General features: G+C 37.0%; 1 protein-coding gene across 6 annotated transcripts in view; it reads right to left on the bottom strand.

The window, feature by feature from the left end:
* METTL8 (methyltransferase like 8) overlaps nucleotides 1-25,640 on the bottom strand; it is a 90,145-nt gene that overhangs the window by 26,097 nt on the left and 38,408 nt on the right. For all 6 annotated transcript variants that reach the window (XR_005838511.1, XM_040643998.1, XM_040643983.1 and 3 more), the window contains one exon: nucleotides 9,421-9,512. Coding sequence is in view for 5 of the 6 variants with exons in the window: in XM_040643998.1 (XP_040499932.1) it covers nucleotides 9,421-9,512 (92 nt within the window). In the remaining variant the exon portion in view is untranslated. The remainder of the gene's footprint in view (nucleotides 1-9,420; nucleotides 9,513-25,640) is intronic.

Raw genomic sequence — 25,640 nt, 5'->3', positions numbered from 1 at the left:
TTACATTTACTATTGAATAATTTTAATATTAGAGTTTTTATTAATCTGATTTTTTTTCCTCTTACAGGTTAAAACTAGAGTACTGATTCTCTCAAAATGTGTTAATGTGTGGGGTATTAGGTCCTATTCCCCATAAATCTGCTTCTGCCTTAATCATATGGCCAATAAATTTTTGTGAGGAATATAATCCTTGCAAACTACTTTCTATATACTAAATCTTGGATTCTTAATAATCACATTTTCACCAATAACCTGTAGGGCTCTTTATCATCTTAAGGAAAGGACACCTCATTTTTTAATTTCTCTATAAATGCAGTTTCAACACGACGAATATCTTATGCAAATTGGTAATCAGAGAGGAAACTGCAGAATTATAAATGACATAATCTTACAGCCAGAACTGCCCTTTGAAATAATCTATTCCAACTCCCTTGTTTTGCATTTGAACAAAGAACAGCACAGAGCTATGAACCCACTTGTTCCAGGTCCTGAAGCCCAGTCACAACAGAGCCAGGACTCCTGGAATCTAGGGGCCCTTCCATTCTTCCCCCACCGCCAGAGGAATCTCTTCCTACTGACATCTCCTAGTATGAAGGCTTAAAGAGATATGCCTTTTTAAAAGACATTTGCATTTTATGATGTCCCTTAGACTTCCCTGGTCCCAGGGTCAGGGTTAGGTCAACAGTCTCAGGACTTCAGACAATTCTTAGTTTTCTGCCTCTTTTTATTGTACCTTAAATTAATAAAATAATTAATTCACTCACTCCTTCACTCCTTCACTCAACAAACATTTCTTGGTCACTACTATGCACCAGGCCCAATCCCTGGGTTAAGAATTATTCTCATCCAATATAGACACATGACATTTTTAAAGTGCTTTCAAAGAATAAAAAAGGCCTTCTATTGATATAATTTCAAGATTTAATGATGGGTGAAAAAGCAAAGTGTAGAACAGTACGTCTATGACACAATCATCTGCTAGGAAAAAAAAGAAGATAAAGAACACATGTGTGCATACACAAAAACATAATGCATGTACAAACATATTTACTTGTATATGTGCAGAATACTTCTGGAAGGAAAATCACATAATTAGTAATACCGGCTGCCTCTAGGAAGGGGAACTCGGTGGCTGGGGGCCAGGGTTTGTAAAAGAATTATTTGAATTTTGATCTGTATGAAATAACTACCCTCCAAATAAACTAAATTACAAATAAAAACAATGGACTCATTTCTTTCATAATTTTAAAGAAATCCCAATCCTCAGATCAAGCAGTTGCCTGAAGTCAGGTTCATCTTTCTTATAGAATCTTGTATAGTTTTCCTTTTCTTTCCGTTTTTATCTTTATGGCCTTGTACATGGATCTCCACCCATCTGGCCACAAGACTTCCTTCCCATCAAGGCCGAATCGTATCTGGCAGCAGCACTGCTATAAAGACAGAAACTCCCTTCTGTATTTAAGGTCTGTGAAATGAAAGTAGATCTCTGTAACAAAAGAATTATGTGAAGTTGAAGTACAAAACATGCTCACATCTGCACTAATGGAAGGAGGCCATTTATGGTTAATCTAAAAATGTTATATATTATCTTTAAAATAGTTCTATATCTACTTTTAAGAACTGGAGTGTACCTGTTATACTGTGTGAGAAAATAAAACAACATTCTGAAACCAGATTCAGGAGGAATTAGGAAACTATCAAATTTCCCCAGGGTCTTCTCACACCTTCTTCCTTTTACCCTAAAAACTCTCTTTGTAACTCTACGCTGGTAAAAAAAAAATTTGTTTAATAAAAAGCAACCACCTAAGAAGAATTACATTTAGTCAAATCTCTAGTATCTGCGTTTTCAATACCAAGCTACTGTGAAGTGAGTTTGAACCTATCATTAACTAGAATGTAGTATTACACCTCAATTAATTTGTGGAAATATTTCCCTAGAAATTAAGTGGGGCGGGAAGGGCATAAATAGCAGGACTGCAACTTGAAAGAAAAGAAGTTCATAGCAGTGCTATTTAAAATAGGAAGAAGTAGGAGATAACTTAAATACTCAACAACATAGGAATGACCAAGCAAGACACGCAGGTCAAAGCAGAGCAATTTTCCGTAGCAATTAAAATTTAAAGGATAATGGTATTAACAGAAAACATTCACACAGACTGGTCTATACACTGATTGCAACTCTAAAATTTATTTTATACTGATATATAACAATCAGATGAAAATTTAGAGCAATGATAACAATGTAATGATTATTAGGTAGTTCTTTCTTTTATAAACGTTTATCTGTATATTACACACAAAAACAGAATCTTAGTTGAATGCTTCATTCAACTTGCCTATGGAGTCTCATTTGATGAGGGGTTGAATAAGGTTATCTCTATGTTCAATGTCTAAGAAGTCTATGTACTTTCTTATTAAACCCCATGAATTTATGGAGAACACTGAACAGTCTCAGTTCTACAAACTACAAAATCTTGGATCAGATTGCTATCTTAAATATGAGGCTGTGCTACCACTGTTTTAATTTCTACAGGTTATAAAGAAGGTGAATGTGGGGCGCCTGGGTGGCACAGCGGTTAAGCGTCTGCCTTTGGCTCAGGGCGTGATCCCGGCGTTATGGGATCGAGCCCCACATCAGGCTCCTCCGCTATGAGCCTGCTTCTTCCTCTCCCACTCCCCCTGCTTGTGTTCCCTCTCTCGCTGGCTGTCTCTATCTCTGTCGAATAAATAAATAAAATCTTTAAAAAAAAAAAAGAAGAAGAAGGTGAATGTGCAGCAAGGTGACTGGAATCTGGTTCAGATTCCAAATACATAAAGCATCTCTATTCAACCAGATTATGCAATCTTTAGAAAGGATCTGATTACTATGAGAACACCATGGTCAAGGGCTGCTAATATGTACACTCCAAGCCTTTTCCAAGTATTTCCCATTCTTCAGGAATTAAGAGAAAAAAACAAAAAACAAACATAAATTACTATACCAATTATAACAATAACACATATTGAGTGTTTATTATGTGCCAGGTACTATGTCAAATGCTTTACTTGGATTTTTTCCCCCCATTTAATCCTAATAATACCTCTCAGACATATTATTATTCCAATTTACAGACAAAGAAATTCAAGGTCAGAGGAGACAAAAAATTTTCCAAGGTCACCTAGCTAAAGCCAGGACCCAGACCATGTCTACTGGGCTTTAAAGCTCATGTCCTTGGGGCGCCTGGCTGGCTTAGTTAGAAAAATGTGACTCTTGATCTTGGGATTGTGAGTTTGAACCCCACACTGGGTGTAGAGATTACTAAAAAAAAAAAAAAAACACTTCAAAAAAATAAATAAATAAAGCTCATGCTCTTAATCATTACACTACATTGCCAACCTAACACTGAATCAATATTAGACCCCTTCAAATATCTCTGAAAATAAACTTGTTTTTCTGATTTTGTACTTTCCTCTCATTATGAAGCATCAAATTGAAATTAAAACCCCAGTATGACATAATCAGTATAATTAAACTGAAAAATAATGCTAATTGGAGGGAACCTTCATAAAAACAGATCAGAAATGCAGAATTAAACACCATTTGATTTATATAAAATATAAACTATGCAAGATTTTATGATTAAATTATGATGAGCAATGGAAACATAAAATGCTCTGTGAGAATAGATTGGTTTGTGGGATAGAAACAAAACAGAAACAGCACCTAGCATGAGTTAGGGTGAAGGCTAGTGGGCTGGACCTTTTTTGTCCTTTGCTTTTTAAGTTGTGCGTTCAGCAGTTATCTCAATCAATGCTGGCAACTCATAGTTCCTAGTAAGGTGTGACAGCTTCTGAGACGCCACAAAAGCTCAATCAAACTCACAATTATGGTTATGAGAGAAGGTAAACACCGTCAGCATATGAGTTGATTTCCTGAACTTTAAAGGTATCTGTGATAACGGGAAGTGGAAGAGCTATTTTCCTGACCATGAGTGAAATATTTAGTTTCGACCTGCTGTTAACTCATCTCAAGTTCAGGTCAATAAAGTTAAATACAGTGTGGAGAAATCTGCCCTGTGTTAATCTTGTCCAAATGATTTTCTATTTATTTATTTACTTATTTGCTTATTTTAAAGTAAAGTCTACCCCCAATATGAGGCTCAAATTCATGACCCTGTGATCAAGAGTCACATGCTCTATCCGACTGAGCCAGCCACACGCCCCAACCAATTTTTTTTTTACCACCTGATTTTCTAAACAGGTATATTAATGATCAATTTTTCTTGGAGAAGCAGTTTTTTCCTTTCATTTTCCTAGGCTGTGGATTCAGAGCTAATTGGTCTATGCCAATGGCAGTAAAGGGATGCAGTAATATGTTTAACCACAGACAGATGAAGCAAATTCTCAATTATTCACTTATTCAATACTGCTGAGGGAAGAGAGAATGTGACATACTAACTATACTTACTCAGAATTCACCCTGAATCACACTGAATATCACAACTAAGAAATTGAATTAAACCATTTATGTATCTGCCATATATATGATTAATATTAATTATGAAAAATTATCCCATTACAATGTAACAAAAAGCAATTTAGAGTTATTTTTGCACACCAATTACACTCTCAAAGTTGGAAATTTCCACGTATCACTGATAGAAGTTCATTGTCTAGTTAAGAAAAACCTCTTGGGGCACCTGGGTGGCTCAGCTGTTAAGCATCCAACTCTTGGCTCTGGCTTGGGTCATAATCTCAGGGTCATGAGATGGAGCCCCCTGTTGTGCCCCCGCCCTGGGCTGAGGTGTAGTCTGTTTGACATTCTTTCCTTCCCTCCCTCCCTCACTCTTGTGTATACACTCGCTCTCAATCTCTCTCTAAAGTAAATAATTAAATAAAACCTTAAACAAAGAAAACTATTACGAAAAGGGTGTGCGTGTGTGTGTGTGTGTATGTATATAATTTTAAGATTTTAAGTAATCTCTACACCCAACATGGGGCTCAAACTTACAACTCCAAGATCAAGAGTCGCATGCTCCACTGACTGAGCCAGCCAGGTGCCCTGTGAAAAGTATATTTCTAACAATAATGCATGAAATTTTAAACAACCAAAGCTGACTTAAAAACAAGTATTCTAGATTTATTAGCGCACAAAACTTTCAACGACTTTTTTTTTTTTTTTTTTTTTTTACATAGGACACTTTGAAGTGGTAAAGGAATTCACAAGGTAAGGTATAATGGAATTCTTTTACCACTTTGGTGGACATAGATAACTCACTCTAGATAGGTAATTATTCGCAAGAATATTTTAAAGTAAAAATAGCAGCTGCTTTCATTATTAAGTTTTAAAAACCCATTACATTTTCTAAATAACCAGCTGAGATATAACACACTGGAGATGTTTTTAGGAAATTATAAAATATAATCATGTTAACTCAAAAACTGCCAAATGTATTTTCCTTATTTCTCTGAATTAACCTGCTTTTAAAAGAAATTTGAGCTATCATAAAATGCAAAAGAAATTACCAAAAGGAAATGTGGAATAAAAATGATTAATCTGGGCATCTAAGTGAAAGAAAAATTGCTAACGAGAGCTTGGATGTTATACATTTTAATCACAGAAATGAAATGTCAACCATCTCACAGCAAAAGACTGTACTACTGGTGATGCTTAAGCTCTTATTTTCAGAACTGTGAGGGTGTTTCCTGACTTCAGTTCTCACAACATCTGAGACAATAGGTGAGAAATGAGAAATGGGAGTGACAGGAGAGAGTGACACACACAGAGACCAAAAGAAGTGTGCTAGAGAGGAGGCCAGCAGGGCAGAACAACCAGTATTTCCGCCCAGTGGCATTAAAATTAGAAAGATAAGATCAACAGACAGTGTTTATGCTGTATATTGTCTGCGAATGGAATGCTCTGTGATGGGAGAAAACGCACTCTTTCAACGACTTAGGAATCTCCTGGATAAGAAGAGATGGTGTTTAACTAACAGGCACAGAAAAAGAACTGGGTCAGAGCTTCCTTTGGGTTTTCACAAAGTTTGTGAGTCGAGCTTTTTCACCGATCCATTCACCTTGACCTGTATTCATCAGAGATGCTAATTACCAAACAGGAAGCCTCGCCTAAGGCGTCTGCAGCCCAGCAGGTCTCTGATCCCTGGCTGAGCCGGCAGGGTGGCTGGGAAGGTATTTACTGTAATGTCCTGTCCCTCAACATAGTTCCTCAGGACAAAAGTTCCCTTTCTTTGCCATCCTCACAGCAGCCTCAGTTGCTGCTCTCTGCACCCTCGCTTACACGTGACGACACGGTCACCGGCATGGTGGGGTCCTCTCCTTGTGCCAGTTCCCTGACATGTGTGAAGCCCACGGCACCAAGTCGTGCTCCAGGGCAGGGTGGGGACCCGGCAGAATCCTTCCTCACTTTGAGCCATTTTTAAATGGAATCTTTAGGTCTGTGTTTCCACAGCAGCCAGAAAACTTGCTTAGAAAGTGACTGGACGTGCTAATAAGCAAACCAAATGCTTCAAAGCAGTATCATCAGTCCTCTCCAGCCTGCTTTTCCTGCTTCTGTAGAGAGAGGCCAGTCACCACCTTTCTATTTCAGTCACACTATGGTTCTGTGGGAACTGTCATTTTCCTTTACTGCGGTTTCCAAGGCCCTAAAATAACCTTCTCATTAGCTTCACTCAAGTTCATTGTTAACATAAATAGGCCAAAATAGGCAGCCTCGTACAGCGCACTTTAAGGGAACATTATCAGCACTGCTCATCTATTTATGTCCTAAACAAATATTCAAGAGAGCATGAAAAAAAATCCTTGGTTTTTCATATCAGGAAATATACTGTAGATAATTTTTAACTTCCCGGAAATGAATTAAGATGACTGATAACTTTTAATTCTGTTTAGGCTTGATGCTCTCTGTCACATCCAGGTGGCCACTAGCAGAAGCTTGAGTAATGTGGAAAATATGTCTGTGCAGCTGCTGGCAAAGAAGCAAAATTATACTTCCTCAGAAATAGTGTGACAGAGTTCCTGCAAAGGAATGCAATGTTGGCTGATTTGTAAGCAGAATTGCCACTGGTATGCACCCTCAAATCCAACCCCAACACTCCCTGGCCATATCCCACTCTGGAACTGTATGGCTGGAGCTCATAAAAATAGAATGGTTCCATTGTGGATCAGGTGCTTGTCTTTGCTGTCCACCCTACAGGACACATTCATGCTTAGGATAAGGAAGGAGAACTAGCTCTAATGAAGAGCAAACAATGCCAGGGGATAAAGTAAGTCATCGATGGTGGCAGAGGGTAAGATAGGGCAGAAGTGCCCCCTTCACTGCCTGAGAGCTGTCTCATTAGCTCAGTGTCCACAGCTACCTTTGCTTGCAAACCTTAGCCACAAATGTAGGCTAAGGTCACTAAAATAATAGTTAACTTTATCAGTGAGATTAGTGATTTTCACTATGCTTGGCTTGCACAGAGGAATTCAAACATCTTTCCCAGGGGAGTTTCAGAACATAGGATCAATCTGGAAATAAAATCCTATCGCAGGGGTTGGCAAAATTTTCTGTAAAGGGCCGGATAGTAAGTAGTCTTTGTGGGCTATGTACAGTCTCTTTTAATCACTACTCGACTGTATAGATAGAGCCCAAAAGCAGCCATGGACAATATATAAACAAATGAGTATGTCTGTGTTCCAACAAAACTTTATTTATAAAAACAGGCCGTAGGCTGGATTTGGCTCCTGGCCATAGTTTCTGGACACTCGCTCTAATAGGTACACTGATACTGCTACAACAGTGATCAAGAAATCATCATGACCAGAACCAAGCTGTTCTGGTAAAATCAATCTAGGGTATTAGAAGCCAGAATAATAGTTGCTCTTTGTGGGGTCAGAGGGGTTGGGGGAAGTATTGTTGTTGGGACAGAAAATGAGGAAGTTTCTGGGTTAATGGTAATATTGTTTCTTGATGTGGATGTTGGGAAAATTCATTGAGTTTTGTGACAATTCATTTAGAAGTTGTGATAATTTCTGTGTATGTTTGATACTTCAATAAACTTTTTTTTTTTTTAAAGAAAAAAGAACCAACATGTTTTAAGGGGGAAATCATTTTAAGAAAAACAAGGTAGAAAAGCTTATCTGGAGAGTACATGTGTTGGTCAAAGTGTATATGGGTTCCTAGCTATGGCAGTGAGGACACAGACCAAATTTTTTTTAGTATGCTTTAAAAAAAATGTGGTAAAAAATACACAACATAAAATTTGCCATCTTAACCATTTTTAGTATACAGTCCAGTAGTGTTAAGTATATCACTTGGTTATGAAACAGATGTCCACAACTTTTTCATCTTGCAAATCTGAAACTCTGTATCTGTTAAACAACAACTCTGTGTTTCCTCTTCCCCCCAGCCCCTGGTAACCACCATTCTACTTTCTGTTTCTATGAATCTGACTACTTTAGATACCTCATAGAAGCAGAATCGTATAGTTTTTGCCTTTTTTGTGACTGGCTTATTTCATTTAGCATAATATTCTCAAGGTTCATCCATGTTATAGAATGTGACAGGATTTTCTTCCTCTTCAAGGCTAATACTCCATTGTGTGTATATGCCACATTTTGTTTATCTATTTACCTGTCAATGGACATCTGGGTTGCTTCTACCTTTTGCCTGTTGTGACTAGTGTTGCTATGAACACGGGTGTATGAATATATCTTCAAGACTCTGTTTTCAATTCTTTTGGCTATATATCGAGGTGGGATTTCTCGATCATATGGTAGTTCCATTTATAATTTTCTTAGGTACTTCCATACTGTTTTCCATAGAGGTTGCATCATTTTACAATTTTACCAATTCCACAGCACCTAAGATTTCTCCACATCTTCACCAATGCTTGTTATTTTCTGTTTTTGTGATAGTAACATTAGCCAATTTTTTTAGAAGCCAGCTTTGAAGGTTGACAAGGTCTTACCTCAATTAAACTTGCAATATCAAAAAGCCTCCAAGAAAAGTACCTTGAATCCTTATGAAACTTGATGCTTAGCCTAAAAGGCCATAACATTTTGATATGACTTTACCATATTTGCTCAAAGTTTCTGAATTTGTTAAAAACTCCTGTTAAATACAATGCACAACAGCAGACTAAAAGATGTATAGCAAGAGGGAAATTTTAAAATTTCCTTATGTGTATCTCCCAGAAAAAGGTAATACTATGATTACCAAAACGGCAACTAAAGAGTCAATCCATAATTAATTTCACTAACTTTGGTCCCACTACACTAGAATAATGGAATTCTCCCAAATGGAGCAAGTGGATTGGCATGGGTAGAAGCCAAGAACTCTCCAGAGCAATGACACAATTAGGAGGAGAACATGTGAACTGAATCAGTGGAAGGCTGAACAGAAAAACCAGACTCCAGGAGCTACAACATGTAATTGCCTACCTTGTTCTTCCAGAAGGACTCGCACAGCTGAGTTTTCCTCTACTTTTTTTTTGGCTGCTGCTTCTTCTTCTTCAGACCATTGCATGTGATCCCTATCAAAAAATGAAAAGGTTGCAAAACCTGCTTCATAATTCAAGGCAGAAGAAGGGTGACAAGGGATACATCTTTCATTCTAAAATAATCAAAGGCAAATGATACAAACTAATTCCATGTTGAATGAATATATTTTGTGTTAGATGTTTCTTCTGATGGCGCTGGTACAACCCTGGAACTCCTACAGTTCTTCTGTTAAAATGTGGCTGTGTGGCAAGCCCCAACTACCTTTTGGAAATGACTGCTGAAGTCATGTCTCAGGAGCACTATGGAGCATGATTATTTGGGTGCTAGTATGGTTTGCTGTATTTTACTCTAAGGCTAAATTTATTTGCCTTTTTGTTCATTTATGAATATGGCATTCTTTAATAGTTTTTTAATCTTTTATAATACTTATATTCTAATACTTTACTATTAAAGAGATATGTTTTAAAATATTTTGTACTTACCCTCATTTTTTAAATTATGTTTAGTTAGCCAACATATAAGTACATTATTAGTTTTTTTTTTTTAAGATTTTATTTATTTATGTGACAGAGAGACAGCCAGCGAGAGAGGGAACACAGCAGGGGAGAGGGAGAGGAAGAAGCAGGCTCCCAGCCGAGGAGCCCGATGTGGGACTCGATCCCGGAACGCCAGGATCACGCCCTGAGCCGAAGGCAGACGCTTAACGACTGCGCTACCCAGGCGCCCCACATTATTAGTTTTTGATGTGGTGTTCAACGATTCATTAGTTGCGTGTAACACCCAGTGCTTATCACCACACGTGCCCTCCTTAATACCCATCACCCTGTTACCCCATCCCACCCCCTTCTGTAACCCTCAGTTTGGTTCCCAGAGTCCAGAGTCTCTCATGGTTTTGTCTCCCTCTCTGATTTCTTCCCATTCAATTTTCCCTCCCTTCTCCTGTGGTCCTCTGTTCTATTCCTTATGTTCCACATGAGTGAAACCATATGATAATTGTCCTTCTCTGCTTGACTTATTTCACTTAGTATAATCCCCTCCAGTTCCATCCATGTCACACAAATGGTGGGTATTCAGCCTTTCTGATGGCTGAGTAATATTCCATTGTATATATGAACCACATCTTCTTTATCCATTCATCTGTTGAAGGACATCTCAGCTCCGTTCACAGTTTGGCTATTGTGGACATTGCTGCTATGAACATTGGGGTGCATGTGCTCCTTCTTTTCACTACATCTGTATCTTTGGGATAAATACCTAGTAATGCAATTGCTGGGTCATAGGGTAGCTCTGTTTTTAATGCCTTGAGGAACCTCCATACTGTTTTCCAGAGTGGCTGTACCAGCTTGCATTTCCACCAACAGTGTAAGAAGAGGGTTCCTCTTTCCTCCACATCCTCACCAACATTTGTTGTTCCCTGGCTTGTTAATTTTGGCCATTCTGATGCTGTAAGGTGGTGTTTCATTGTGGTTTTGATTTGTATTTCCCTGATGGCTAGTGATGTTGAACATTTTTCATGTGTCTGTTAGACATTTGTAAGTCTTCTTTGGAGAATTGTCTGCTCATGTCTTCTGTCCATTCCTTGACTGGATTATTTGTTTTTGGTACCCCCAGTCTTTTAAGTAACTTTAGATTTATCTTATTGGTTCCCTTAATTTCTGTAAATGGATTCTTTAACATTTAAATGATAGAATAGTTGATATAGTATATAAGAAGGTCAACTTTCCCAGATCTGGCACTTTCTATAAGTATTTTCAGTTTCAAAATTTATACTTCCTATGTGAGATGATATTATTTTCTGCTGCTAAAATGTCTTCATGGAATAGAAGCAACATCTTCATACAAAAAAGGTGGGGGTTTTGGGGGTTTGTTTTTACAAAATTTGTATTTCCTTTTTTGAAATAGGTAAGGTTATAAATGAGTGATGTAATTTTCTGAATAAACCATTTTCTTTTTTTTTTTCTTTTTTTTTAAAAAGATTTTATTTATTTATTTGACAGAGAGAGACAGCCAGCGAGAGAGGGAACACAAGCAGGGGGAGTGGGAGAGGGAGAAGCAGGCTCCCAGCAGAGGAGCCTGATGTGGGGCTCAATCCCATAACGCCGGGATCACGCCCTGAGCCGAAGGCAGACGCTTAACGACTAAGCCACCCAGGCGCCCCCTGAATAAACCATTTTCTTTTCTTTTCTTTTTTTTTTTAAGATTTTATTTATTTATTCGACAGAGATAGAGACAGCCAGTGAGAGAGAGAACACAAGCAGGGGGAGTGGGAAAGGAAGAAGCAGGCTCATAGGGGAGGAGCCTGATATGGGGCTCGATCCCATAACGCCAGGATCACACCCTGAGCCGAAGGCAGACGCTTAACTGCTGTGCCACCCAGGTGCCCCATGAATAAACCATTTTCTAAACAACAGAGAAGCCACATATCCAAAATTCAAGCTCCATGTAGCCTACTGATAACTGTAAGAAAAATCTCTCACATTTTTATATTTGTAGCTATCTCACTGATGAAAAAAGGGTGAAATATCAAATTCTTGACATGTATCATAATGGTGGTTGACAAACATTAATTGAGCACTTAGCATGATCATTATTATAATGATAATTACTATTATTATTGATTATATTGGTAGGCATTGTGCACATACATATATGTCTTATTTAATCCTTTCAAAAACCCTACGAGGGGTTTATAATCATTCTCATTTTGCATAAGAGGAAACAGAAATTTAGGAACTTATTCAAGGTCATATAGCCATTAAGTGACAGAGCCAGAATTCAAACCCAGTTTTGTCTCACTTCAAAGTCCATCCTCTTGACCAGTAGTCTATTACTGTCTACTAAGACAGTGGGGGATACTGAGAGATTTAAGACTTAATCCTTGGCCATAGTGGGGTTTATATGTTCCTGATACAGGCAGATTAACAATGTAATAATAATACATTGATATTATCAATGATAATATGTAAATTATAATACAATGTAGCCCACTTGGTGAGCATCTAATGTATGTAAATGTAGCCAATTAACGATAGCTGGGGCAAATAGGAAGCCTTGAGAGGGAGGTGAGTTTGGGCTCAGGTTAGGGGGAAGGGAGGTGGGGCAATTTATATGTTTCATTATGAAGCTGGCAGCTGCGTAATGGTCAGATTCCAAAGATCTTAAGTGTGAATAGTTTAGTAATGTATAAGATAAAATGAAGTGGGGAAGGACTGGTGGAAGGGAGACCGATGAAATTCTGTTGCAGTGGTCTAGGAGTAATGAGTCCCAGGACAAAGGTGGTGGCAACCGCAAACAGAAAGCAGAGCAGAGGGGGAGCCACTGTGACAAAAACTGGTTTCTGTGACTAGTATCTGTGACCTAGCTGCTGGGAGATAAAGAAGAATAGAGTCAAGTATGATTCTAAGGTCTTAAAACAGAGTACTAAGGGACGGTGTGTGTGTGTGTGTGTGTGTGGCAGGGGGGTAACCAAGACAGAATAAGAAGGTGCCTTGGGTAAATGATGATAAGCTTGGTACTCTTTTAAGTCATGTTTATGCAATCAGATATGAGAGGGTATATTCCAGTGACCTGGCTATAAATACACCACCTAAAGATAGGAAACTGCTTTCCTTTAAGAAGGATCAAAACTGATATATTGAAATTTCAGGAAAAGTAAACGAGGATGTTAAAAAATCAGAGTTCCAAAGATGAAAATTTAACTACCATTATTTCAAGTAAAAATCATTCACAGCCCAAATAATTATTAAGCAGCTTTGTCCACTTGCTTTAATGAGAACAGATTTTTGGGGGCACCTGGTGGCTCAGTCAGTCAAGTGGCTGCCTTTGGCTCAGCTCATGATCTCAGGGTCTTGGGATCGAGCCCTGTTTCTGTCAGGCTCCCTGCTCAGTGGGGGAGTCTGCTTCTCCCTCTGTCCCTCCCCACCCCTGCTCATGCTCTCTCCCTCTCAAATAAATAAAATCTTTTAAAAAAACCCAGATTTTTGTTTTGACTTATTTTAATATATGTGAGCAATCACATACATAACTTGGAGCTGGCAATTATATTTTATACTCTGTATATATAAATACATACAGAGTGTTATTAAATGATAGTTATGATATTAAACGCAACAAGTAATTTATTGAAAAAATAGGATTACTAAGGCTGGGTACAAGTTTCTCATCTATAAATTTCTACAGCATATAAGAAAGAAAATATAACAATCCATTTCCCTGTAAAAAAAAAAAAACAAAACACCAAGCTTTGAGACATTAAGAGTATATATATATGGTCGTTAGCTTTAAGCATTTGTTTTAAACTGTTAGTTTAACTTGCTTCTTCCTTAGTATTTAATAGATTTAGTTATTTCTTAAATTGCTCTCACTTCCGTACACTGTTCTTTATGTTGCTTCATTTTCTTAACTGCTAAGTGAGGGGAATATTATACCCTAAGCCCCTGCAGAACAGATTTTCCACTGTATAGTTACAGAATCCCCACAGAAACCTATAAAACGTTCCTACTATATTTATGGGGACTTCCTTTAGACCTGCTGCTTTATGGCATTTCTTTATATTAGAAGAGTCTGATTCACATATACAAAAACCCAACAGACAGCAATAAGAATCATTCGGGTTTGTAAGTAATAAATACAATTTCAATAGAATTTAAGCATAGAGACAAATAACTAATGAACTGAAATAATCAGGTATTTAACAACCACTGCCATTACCACCAAAGGAAAAAAAATGGTTCATACTGTTTGACCTATGAGTTGTGCTTCCGGGAATTAGTATAACAAAGTAACTCAAAAGAACAGAGAAATTCTATATAGAGAAGTACCTGTAAAATGATAATCACTAGAATACCAAATATAATAGCAAAAAATTGGAAACAATCTCAGTGATAGGGTAAGGAAAAAATTATGGTAACTTAAAGGAATATTATGCAGATATTTAAAATGATAAATATGAAGCTTATGTGCCAACACGGAAAAGTGTTTATGAAACATGAGGTTAAAATAGCAGAACCAAAAATTGTATCTGTATTATAATCACAACTAAATAAAACTATAGAGACATTGCGTAAAATAAAAACAAGTATGTTAGAATGGTGGAATTAAGAGATAACGGTCTTAAAATTTCCTTAATATTATAAAGCTGCTTCAACTAGAGGTAATTTTTTTTGGTGGGTGGGTAGAGGGACAGAGGGAGAGAGAGAATATTAAGCAGGCTTTATACCCAGCATGGAGCCCAATGCGGGCCTTTACTTCACAACCCTGAGATCATGACCTGAGCCAAATCAAGAGTCGGATGCTTAACCAACTGAGCCACCCTGGTGCCTCTCAACTAGAGGTAACTTAAAAATATATATATTTACAAAAAAACTGTATGTTTAAGACATATTAACAACTGTCATTAAAGCTTTATATCATCCTTCTCAAGAGAAAATCCAGCAATTCATACAATAAAAAAGAAGATATGTTTTCTTAAAAGAAGAGAATTGAGCAGAAAATACAAAATATACTTAATATTTTTCCTGAAAACTTGAATTTGAGAAAAAGAAATCTCAAAAATAAAAGACAGGATTTTTGAGCAAGAAATTTTTATAACATGGTTTGTAGAATTTGTCCTATAATTTTATAGTAGTTGTGAGTCTTAACGACCTCAGTTCATGAATGTGCATCGTATTTCCTATTCCTTCTATATGTAAAGTGTAATTGAATTCCTTGCTTTCACAGTTGATTGCAGTAATAGTCTAAATAACTGTGCATTTGGTTTGGTTTGGAAAAGTTAAAACACACTGACACACACATAGACCCCAATTGTTTAGCTTGGGTACTAACATTTTTGAGGATCCTACATATTGAAAATTCTGCCAAATGTGGCGCCATGTACTATTATAATTTTTAATAATCACAAATAAACTAAAGTACCCAGTGTAATCTATATGGATAGAATGTTTTCCTGTCTTTGACATTTACTGTGTATATAAAAGTCTCATTATAAAAAAAATTTAAAGGCAAATTTAACAAATTTTAGGTAACTAATGAATTAAAAATAAGATATTCTTCCTGGGTGGCAGAGTTGGCTGGGCGTCCAACTCTTGGTTTCAGCTCAGGTCATGATCTCAGGATCATGGGATTGAGAACTGCATCAGGCTCTATGCTCAGCATGGAGTGCGCTTGGGACTCTCTCCCCCTCTCCTTCTGCCCCCACCCATGTTCTCTCTCTCTCTCTCTAAAAAATAAATCTTTAAAAATATATATTCCTAGGTAAAAGGAAGAAATGGAGGTTATTAGTTTCAGCTTAAAATTAATTCAATAATCCTTAATTCCATAACAAAATCATATTACACAGTTACACTTATAATAATGGAAAAATTTTAAAAGTTTTACTTTTCATTTTTAATATCCTAACAGATTAACAGTTCTTAATTTTTCAAGTTCCTTTCCTATATTTGTGTACATATGTGCATATATACACAAACATTTTTCTATATAGCTATAAAATCATAATTATTACTTAGAACTGCTGAATAGGGTTTGTAATTTTGGCCATGACAGAGTACGTCATAATGGGCTTACCCTCCTACCAAAAACAATGATAAAACTGGAAAAAATATATGAAGGAATTGTTTTAGGCACTGGATTACACTTCAGACAGTGCAGGACTGTGATCCTTAAAAGAAGAGAAAAACAAAAGGTCAGTCCCCACATTCACCCTCGTTTTCTGTCAGGAACATGTTCTAGACTATAGTGCAGAGGTAGAGCCCAAGCAGAGAGTGGCTGTCTCACTGAGTGGCACTTTTGTGAGTTGGAAGGCAGAGATCAGGGTTCAGAGTCGCTGAGGTGGTAAGACTTTGTGCATTAGAATACTGAAGAAAAGGGGGCTGGACAGAGGGGTAGGCTCCTAAAATCTGCAAGGGAGTTCTAGTGTTTGACTAGTGCTGGCTATTCACCAACAGGACAGACTCCACAGGTCCTGATGTACAGAGAGGATTCTGTGGGTGAAGGTAGCAAAAAGAGAACTGACCGGACATAGGCAGTGCATTGCTTGGCAATACTGAAATTCTGGCTAAGCCAGAGTGGAGAGGCCTCTCTGAACAGCTCCATTATTCAGTTAAGACCCCAGATATGCCATGCCATAGGAATAAGATCCACACTCACAGGACAATATCAAAATAGTCTCACCCTAACAACACCCAAAATTATACCTCACCTTTAAAAACAGAACTACCCTATGACCCATCAACTGCACTACTAGTTATTTACCAGAAGGATACAAAAATAGTGATTCAAAGGGGCACATGCACCCCAATGTTTATAGTAGCAATGTCCACAATAGCCAAACTATGGAAAGAGCCCAGATGTCTGTCGACAGATGAATGGATAAAGAAGATGTGGTACACACACACACACACACACACTGGAATATTCCTCAGCCACCAAAAAGAATGAAATCTTGCCATTTGCAACAATGTGGATGGAACTACAGGGTATTATGCTAAGTGAAATAAGTCAGTCAGAGAAAGACAAACAGCATATGATTTCACTCATTTGTGGAATTTAAGAAACAAAACAGATGAACATAGGGAAGGGGAAGAAAAATAAGATGAAAACAGAGAGAGAAGCAAACCATATGAAACTCTTAACTATAGGAAACAAATTGAGGGTGGCTGGAGGGGAGGAGGGTGGCAGGATGGGGTAACTGGGTGATGGGCATTAAGGGGGGCACTTGATGAAATGAGCACTGGGTGTTATATGCAACTGATGAATCACTAAATTCTACCCCTGAAGCTAATAATACACTATATGTTAACTAGATTGAATTTAAATTAAAAAATTTAAAAATTATATCTCACCTGACCAAAAAGATTTGGCAGTAATTCAACCACTTGCCAGGAAAAATTCAATGCCTTTAAAGTAAGAAAACATAATCCAGATTCCATATAAGATATCATCCATAATGTCCACCACACAATCAAAACTATTAGCATGTGAGGAAATTAGAAAATGTGATCCTTAATCAAGAGAAAAGGCAGCCATAAATACAGACTAAGAACACTCAAATGTTAGAATTAGCACACAAATGTTAGAATTAGTACAAAATAGCTTTTTAAAATGTTCAAAGATTTCAAGATTTAAAGGAAAAGATGGACAGAATGGATGAATAGATGGGGACACCTCTGCAAAGAAATGGAAACTACTAAAAGGAAATTCTAGAACTAACCATATACAATATCTGAGATGAAAAATTCACAGGTAGGCTTAATAGCTAATGGGCACTACAGAAAAAAAGTCAGTGAACTTAAAGACTTGAAGGTGTAGAAATTATCCAAACTGAGAACAGAGAAAAAAAATTGGAAAAAAATGTACAAGTCTTTATAATCTATGGGATGATATCAATTGGGTCTAAGAAACACACAAGTTGAAGGCCCAATAATAGAAGAGACAGAGTGAATAAGAAAACAAAAACAAAAACAAAAACAAAACCTGAAGAAACACTGACTAAAGTTTTTCCAAATTTGATTAAAAAAAATAAATCCAGGAAGCAAAGCAAATCCAAGGCATGATAAATACACAGAAAACTGCTAAAAATCAAAGATAAAAAGAAATATTAAGAGGAACTATTATAGACAGGCCAAAAGCAATGCAAACACCAGCTGACTTCTCATTAGAAACAATGGAGGCAGAACACAAATGAATGACATCTTTAAAGTACTGAAAGAAAAAAGTCTGTCAATCTAGAATTCTATATGAAGTGAAAATATCTTTCAGAATTTAAAAATAAAAACATTTTCGGATAAACAAAATTTAAAAGAATTCGTTGCCAGCAGAATCGATAATACAAGAAATGTTAAAGAAAGTTCTTTAGGCTAAAGGAAAATGGTACTAGATGGAGACTCAGATGCATAGGGCAGAATAAAGAGACCAGAAATGATAAATATGTGGTAACTATAAAAGACAATGTTTTTATACTTTTTCTTAATTTCTTAAAAAAATTACTAACTATATGTAGCAAAAATATTAACAATGAATTCTAGAGCTTACAGCATATATAGAAGTAAACTATATGGCAACAGTATAACACAGATTGAATGGGTAAGTAGAATCATATTATTGTAATCTTCTTACATTTTATATTATGTAGTACAATATTAATTCTTTTTTTAAGATTTATTTATTCTTTTTTTTTTTAAAAGATTTTATTTATTTATTTGAAAGAGATAGAGACAGTTAGCGAGAGAGGGAACACAAGCAGGGGGAGTGGGAGAGGAAGAAGCAGGCTCATAGCAGAGGAGCCCGATGTGGGGCTCGATCCCACAACTCTGGGATCACGCCCTGAGCCGAAGGCAGACGCTTAACTGCTGTGCCACCCAGGCGCCCCAAGATTTATTTATTCTTTAAGAGAGAGAGAGCATGGTGGGGAGGGAGAGAGGCATAAGGAGTCTCAAGCAGACTCCATACTGAGTGCGGAGCCGATACGGGGCTCAATCCTAGGACCCAGAGATCATGACCTGAGCCAAAACCAAGAGTCAGACACTTAACTGTGCCACCCAGGTGCCCCTCACAATATTAATTCTGAGCAGACTGTATCAAGTTGAGGAAGTAACTTAAGATAATTACAGTAACACTGTAATCCTAGGACTATGGTTTCAAAGTTTTGTCCACCCTTTCCGGTGGTTCACTAAGTCAAAACTATTCTATATATGCTGCTATTTGCCTTTTTCACTGTATTGACATTTGCACTGATAGTATAAAAACAATGGTGGTGCAACAAAGTGCAACTGCCCAGTATGAAACAAGACAGTGGCACCAAAATGTACCAGTGGTCATTGATTCTAGACCACCAACCAGTGGGTGGTAAAGAATTTACCAATTTTTGTTTAAAAAGTCTAATTCACTGAAGAAGTGGCTGATAAATCAGCAAAAACTATTTTATAAAATATTGACCCTTGGGTAACATAATGTTTAATATTCAAACAAAATAGGAGGCACGCATAAAGGACTTTTGCTACATTCTGAAGTACGATGACTGACTTGTAGAAAAGCACTTATATGATTGTTTGCACTGTGAACTGAATTACCTGCTTTTTTTTTTTCGGAGAATGCTATTTTTAGTTGAAAGAGCAACTGTAGACAAATTATAGTTATTCAGACTTGGGTTATCTGGCACGTCTTAAAAGTAAGTAAATTGAGGGATGCCTGGGTGGCTCAGTCGGTTAAGTGTCCGACTCTTGATTTTGGCTCAGATAATGCTCTCAGAGTGGTAGGATTAAGCCCTGCATCAGGTTCTGCACTGGGGGTGGAGCCTGCTTAAGATTCTTTCTCTCCCTTTCACTCTGCCCCTCCCCTCCCTCTCTGTCCCGCTCTAAAAAAAAAAAAAAGATAGGAAAAGAAAAAGAAAAAAAAAAGAAATGAGCCTACACTTTAAGGAAATAAATGACAATTTTTGCCACCAAAGATAAATTTTGTGTTTTAAAGCAAAAATTAGTATTTTGAAAAGTGGTGTCTACCACCACGAATTGATAGCTTCCCAAAACTTAGAGATTTTCCTAATGAGAATAGTGTGGTATTACAAAAGTGATTTTTAAGTACTGTATAATAAAATGTGTCAATATTTGAAAGATTTAAACAGGGAATCAAAATTTTCCAAATTATCCATGCATAATGAATGTTATAAAATGATGCAGAGGTAAAATACCCAAAGTGCAGGATGTATCAATGAAATATAATAGATATGGTTTCATATTCCATATTGCAACTAAGAAACTCCCACTGCTGAGGTTTAGTGTAATATCAGGAAATATACCTACAATTATCTTAAAATGCTATTAAAAAACTCCTCTCCTTTACTAGCACATATCTGTGTGTGGCCAAATTTTCTTCATATACTTCAACCTAAGCAACTTATCACAACAGATGGGATGCAGAAGCAAAGACGAGTATCCAGCTTTTTCCATTAATCCAGCATTGAAGATGGGGCGCCTGGGTGGCTCAGTTGGTTAAGGAGCTGCCTTTGGCTCAGGTCATGATCCCAGGGTCCTGGGATTGAGCTCTGCCTCGGGCTCCCTGCTCAGCAGGGAACCTGCTTCTTGCTATCCCCCTGCCTGCCCTGCTCCCCCTGCTTGTGCTCTTTCTCTTTCTGTCAAATATATAAAATCTTAAAAAAAAATAAAACAATGCCACTCTTTTGGGGAAACAAATAGATATTTTCATTAAAATATGTAATTTATGTGACATGCAATGGATTATTATTGTTTTATAATGAATTAAATATTTTAATGTCTCAGTTTAATTTCTAATAAGGAAAAAATCAATAGATACAATTCAGATAAATAAGTTTTTTCAGATCCTCAAAGATTTGTGTGAAAAGGGGTTCTGAGACCAAAATTTTCTCCCTCCTTTCTTCTTTCCTTTTCTGTTTTTCTGCAGATAAATTTCCTTGACACGCAACCTTACTCAGAGACTTATCTTTCTCTGTAAACTGTAGTTTGAAGGCTTAGTATTATATATTTTCTCTACTTTCATATATATATATATATATATATTTTTTTTTAATTTGATTTATTTGAGAGAGGGAGAGCACAACCAACAGAGAGAACATGAGTGGAGGGAGGGGCAGAGTGGGACAGGCAGACTCCTCACTGAGCGGGAGCCCCACACAGGCCCATCCCAGGACCCTGAGATCAAGACCTGAGCCAAAGTCAGACACTTAACTGACTGAGCCACCCAGGCGCCCCTCCACTTTCCTATATTCTGAGGGTGGTAGAGGTAGGAGAGAAGGGGGAAACGCCACTGGGTATTGGACAATCTTTATAAAGGTCTGAATCTGCTTTCTCTTTTCCTCCTCCCTTCTTCCCTCCCTTCCTTTCCTTCCTTCCTTTTTCTCTCTCTTTTTATTTTTATTTTTTGAGATTCATTAAGTCCTACGTTACGTTTCACTTATCTAGTTAAGATGTGTCCTATTCCTATTCCTTAGGCTTGGGATGGTTCTCTCAATTCAGCATGGTACCCTGGAAAATGGTGAACCTCAGTATTTTTCCTGCTCTGCTAAGACCTTAAATTCTGCCGCCATAGGCAAAGCCATGTATTTTCAAGGGTTCTTTCTCAACCTTTGCCTGGGCTGCTAATGAGTATTAGTAATGATCTGTCAGCTGACCTTCTTTTCCTGGTACTGCTTCTGAGAGATGAAGGTGAGGTTAGGAGCCACGCTGAGCCACACATGAATCTACAAATTCTTTCCTTGATCATTCATTTTCCACGTTTATGGACTTTTGTGGTTGCTGTTGGTAATAGTTCTTGTTTGCTTTTACTACTTCTTATTCCTTTTGTTGGAGGAGGAACACTTTGTTTTTCAGATTCATCCCATCTTCTTTATCTGGAAGGTTCAGGCTTCTTAGTGAAATGGGTTGGAGTTCCTTTGGACCAGTAATCATTTCCTCTCTTAAGTCCTCCAGAGAACTTAATCTAGTGATGGGTATATGTCAATATACAAAAAATGCTGGGGATAAAAGATATCACTTCATGTTCAATGATGGATAATTCTAAATATCCTGAACAACAGAGCCTGATTAGTTCTCTTAAAATACTTCTTTTGTCACATCACTTACCCGCTTTCAAAATACAAAACCTCTCTTTCAATTGGGGTGGTCCATTTGTTTGCTTTGGAATAAACTTTGTGTATTTTCAAATGCTCATGCTACCACTTGTCCAGAACAAATAGTCTTCACTATTCAAAAACTCCTCATCCTTCAGCATCCAGGTTAAATCCTACCTACTCTATGAAGTTTTGCTGACTTTTCTTACATCCTCATCTCAGGAATCTCTTCCTGTTCTGAAGGTCATTTCTGTGTTCTTCACCTCCTTCACTGTATGACCTTACATACTCTATACTGTTTATTCATTCATTGGTCTATATCTCAATTCTCCATCTAATAATAACAAGAACACTTATTTCAGTGAACACTTACTACTACTAAGAGTCCTAAACATTTATTGCCTTTAATACTTGTAATACCCATGAAGGAACTTGCTCAAGTTCACACAGCTGCAAAGGGGTAGAGTCAGGATTCATATCCAGATTATTTGGATTCAGAAACCCATATTTAGCCATTATACTAACTCTCAGTCTAGCTGTACACTTCCAGTAGATATGAACTGGATCTTGTATTTCTTCATATTCATTCACTTATTCAAACATACTTATTGGGTGTGTATTATATGGGGAATATAGCTGTGAAACAGATATAAATGAAGAAGACTCTGAAACATCATACAATCTAATAATGACAAAAAAACAGACACATAAGTAACTTAAGTACATGTTAGAAAATAATAATAATATGATAGCTAATTCTTATGCATTACTTATTTACTATGTGCATATCTTTTATATTATATATATTAATTTAATCCTTACAATAGCCTTTTGAGGTAGATAATACTATTATTATCCCATTTTAAAGATGAAGAAACCAAGGCACAGAGTAACTTCCCAAGGTTAGACAACTAGTCAGTCAGTGCTCTCAACATTTAGACTACTTCTCATGACAAATGTTATAATGGAGACAGATAAAGAAAATATTTATTAACTGCATTAAAGAACTATGTATGAAACAAGGTAAGAGGAATCAGATAATACATAAGGAAAATTCAGACCATATAATAAGAAAGATATCCTGATAGCTAAACTCTATTGGAATTCTGTAAATAGTCTATTATTTAAAATAGGAAGTCATGTTGCAGCATACAGGTCCTATGCTGGATCTACAGAGAATGGTTTAGCTCAGTATTTTTTAAACTAAAGGTCATGATCATTTTAGTGAGTCATGAAGTCAACTTCATTAATCTAACCAACACTTAAAATGAGAAAGAAACAGAAATGGAGTAGAACAAATGGAAGCTATTAGTGAATGTCTCACATGGTAAAACTGTACAAGAAGCTTTTGTTCCTGTTTCATATATGTGTATATGTTATGTGTACATGTTACCTGTCCATGATATAAACTGTACCTCTTACTGTGGATCATGCTAAAAGGCTTGAAAGCCACTGGCCTAGCTGATTTAGTCATATAATTATATAAGTGTTTATTACTTCCTTATAAATTTCAGGGATCTTCTGAAAAATAACTACACACTTAAACCAGGAGCAGTGTAAAATAAGGAATGATTTTTCCAAGTAACTGTAATTTGCTGACTATAGACAGATCTCTGGTAACACGTCTTAAAAGCATTCTGAATATAGTTTTACATCAGTTGCTCCCCCAAATTAAAAATTGTGCTAAGTATAATTAAAAGACTTTAAGCAGAATGTAAAATGTTTCAGTCACTGTGGAAAATAGCTTGGCAATCCCTCAAAAAGTTAACACAGAATTATCATATGACCCTGAAATTCCATTCCTAGGTATATACCTCAAAGAACTGAAAACAAAGACTCAAACAAGTTCATGTACATGCATGTTCACAGCAGCTCTAATTACAAGAGCCAAAAGGTGGAAATAGCCCAAATGTCCGTCAGTGGATGAATGAATAAACCAGTTGTGGTATATACACAAATGGGATATTATTCAGTCATCAAAAGAAATGAAGTAGAGACACAGGCTACAATGTGGATGAACCTCCAAGACATTATGCTAAGTGAAAGAAGCCAGACACAAAAGGTCACATATTATAAGATCCTTCTTATATGAACTATCCAGAAGAGGTGAATCCATGGAGCTAGAACACAGACTGGTGATTGCCAGGGGCTTGGGGAACGGTAGCATGAAAATAAACCGCTTAATGGGTAAGGGACTTTACTTGGGATTGATGGAAATGTTTAGAATGAGACACAGGTGTTAGTTACATAAAATCATGAATTTAATCAGTGCCACTAAACTGTTTACTTTAAAACAGTTACTTTCATGTTATGTGAAATTCACTTCACTAAATTATTTAAAAAAAGACTATAGGGAGATGTAAATACTAGTAACCCAAATATACAGGATCTGGAGGGCAATTCTTTCTCAGGATATTAGAAACTGAATAAAAAATGGGTACCCTTATTTTTTCCTCAAAAAATATTTTTATTAAAAAGAAAGCCATATAGAAATAGTACTAACTAAACTAGAGGCTAAACGGAAAAATAAATTGTAGACAATTCTACATCTCTGAGAGAAAACTGACAGGTATAGTAGTTTTCTAGAAACATCTTTTAAAAATCAAAATTCAGCAAGAGAGGAAACATTATTCTCAAATACAAAGGAGAAAATAAGGAAGTCAGAACTTTTGGACAGAACTGTGGACCTGAAGGAAGGGGAAAGTCAACCAGTCTTCTGGTTTTCAGTTTAATTTAAAAATCTTCTCTTTGAAGAAAACAAACAAACACAAAACCAACCCCCCCCCCCAAAATGAAACAAAACAACAGGTAATTAAGGAGATGACAGGAAGCAAATACTTTCCTCTTCGTTTGGAGGAAATTATTTTTATTATTACAGTATGAATCTGCCTTTGGAGAGAGTTCACTACAAGTATCCTGGCACAGGCTGCATACCCTTTAAGGGGGTATGCTGTGGAGGATAGCTATCGGGACTAGACAAGGTTTTTCAAACTTTGATCAACAGAACCCTAAAAATCCATGAAGCTGCTACAGTGAGGGGGTGAGGGGAGAAATGGGAGGGGGAGCTGTTGATGCCCCAGGCCTCTATACCTACTTCATTAAGACCAGGTTTGTTTTTACCTTTTAAATATTGGGATTCCATGTTAGGACTTCACTCGGAAAAAAATTCTACTGCTAAAGAGAAGTGTAAAAACCACTGGACTGGATCAAAGATTCCTAAACCTGGCTGGTCAACAGAATTACTAAAAGAGCTTTTTCAAATTATGAATTCCTGGGCCTCTAGACCTAGTGAAATAATAACTTCCCAAGGGATTCTTGTGCAGCATCCCAAAGCTAGCCCACAGTGCTTAAGGGGCACTGACCCATAGGACCCTTGCTTCCCCGAGAACCTATGACAAAACAGAACTTAAATGGGTAGGCAGGAACCTTAAACAAAAGAGTTCGTGAAGTAGACAGAAAAAGAGAACACAGATTGCTAACTCACTAAACTCTAATGAAGAACAAAAAATTGGTGAACGAAGAGCTTGCCTAGGACCAGCAGTTCCTGTGGAGGTTTAATTGCCTGGCCATGATCTCACAG

The sequence above is a fragment of the Ursus maritimus genome, unplaced genomic scaffold (assembly GCF_017311325.1).
Source record: "Ursus maritimus isolate PB19 unplaced genomic scaffold, ASM1731132v1 scaffold_1, whole genome shotgun sequence".
Lineage (NCBI taxonomy): Eukaryota > Metazoa > Chordata > Mammalia > Carnivora > Ursidae > Ursus > Ursus maritimus.
This window is presented reverse-complemented; position numbering and strand designations above follow the sequence as displayed.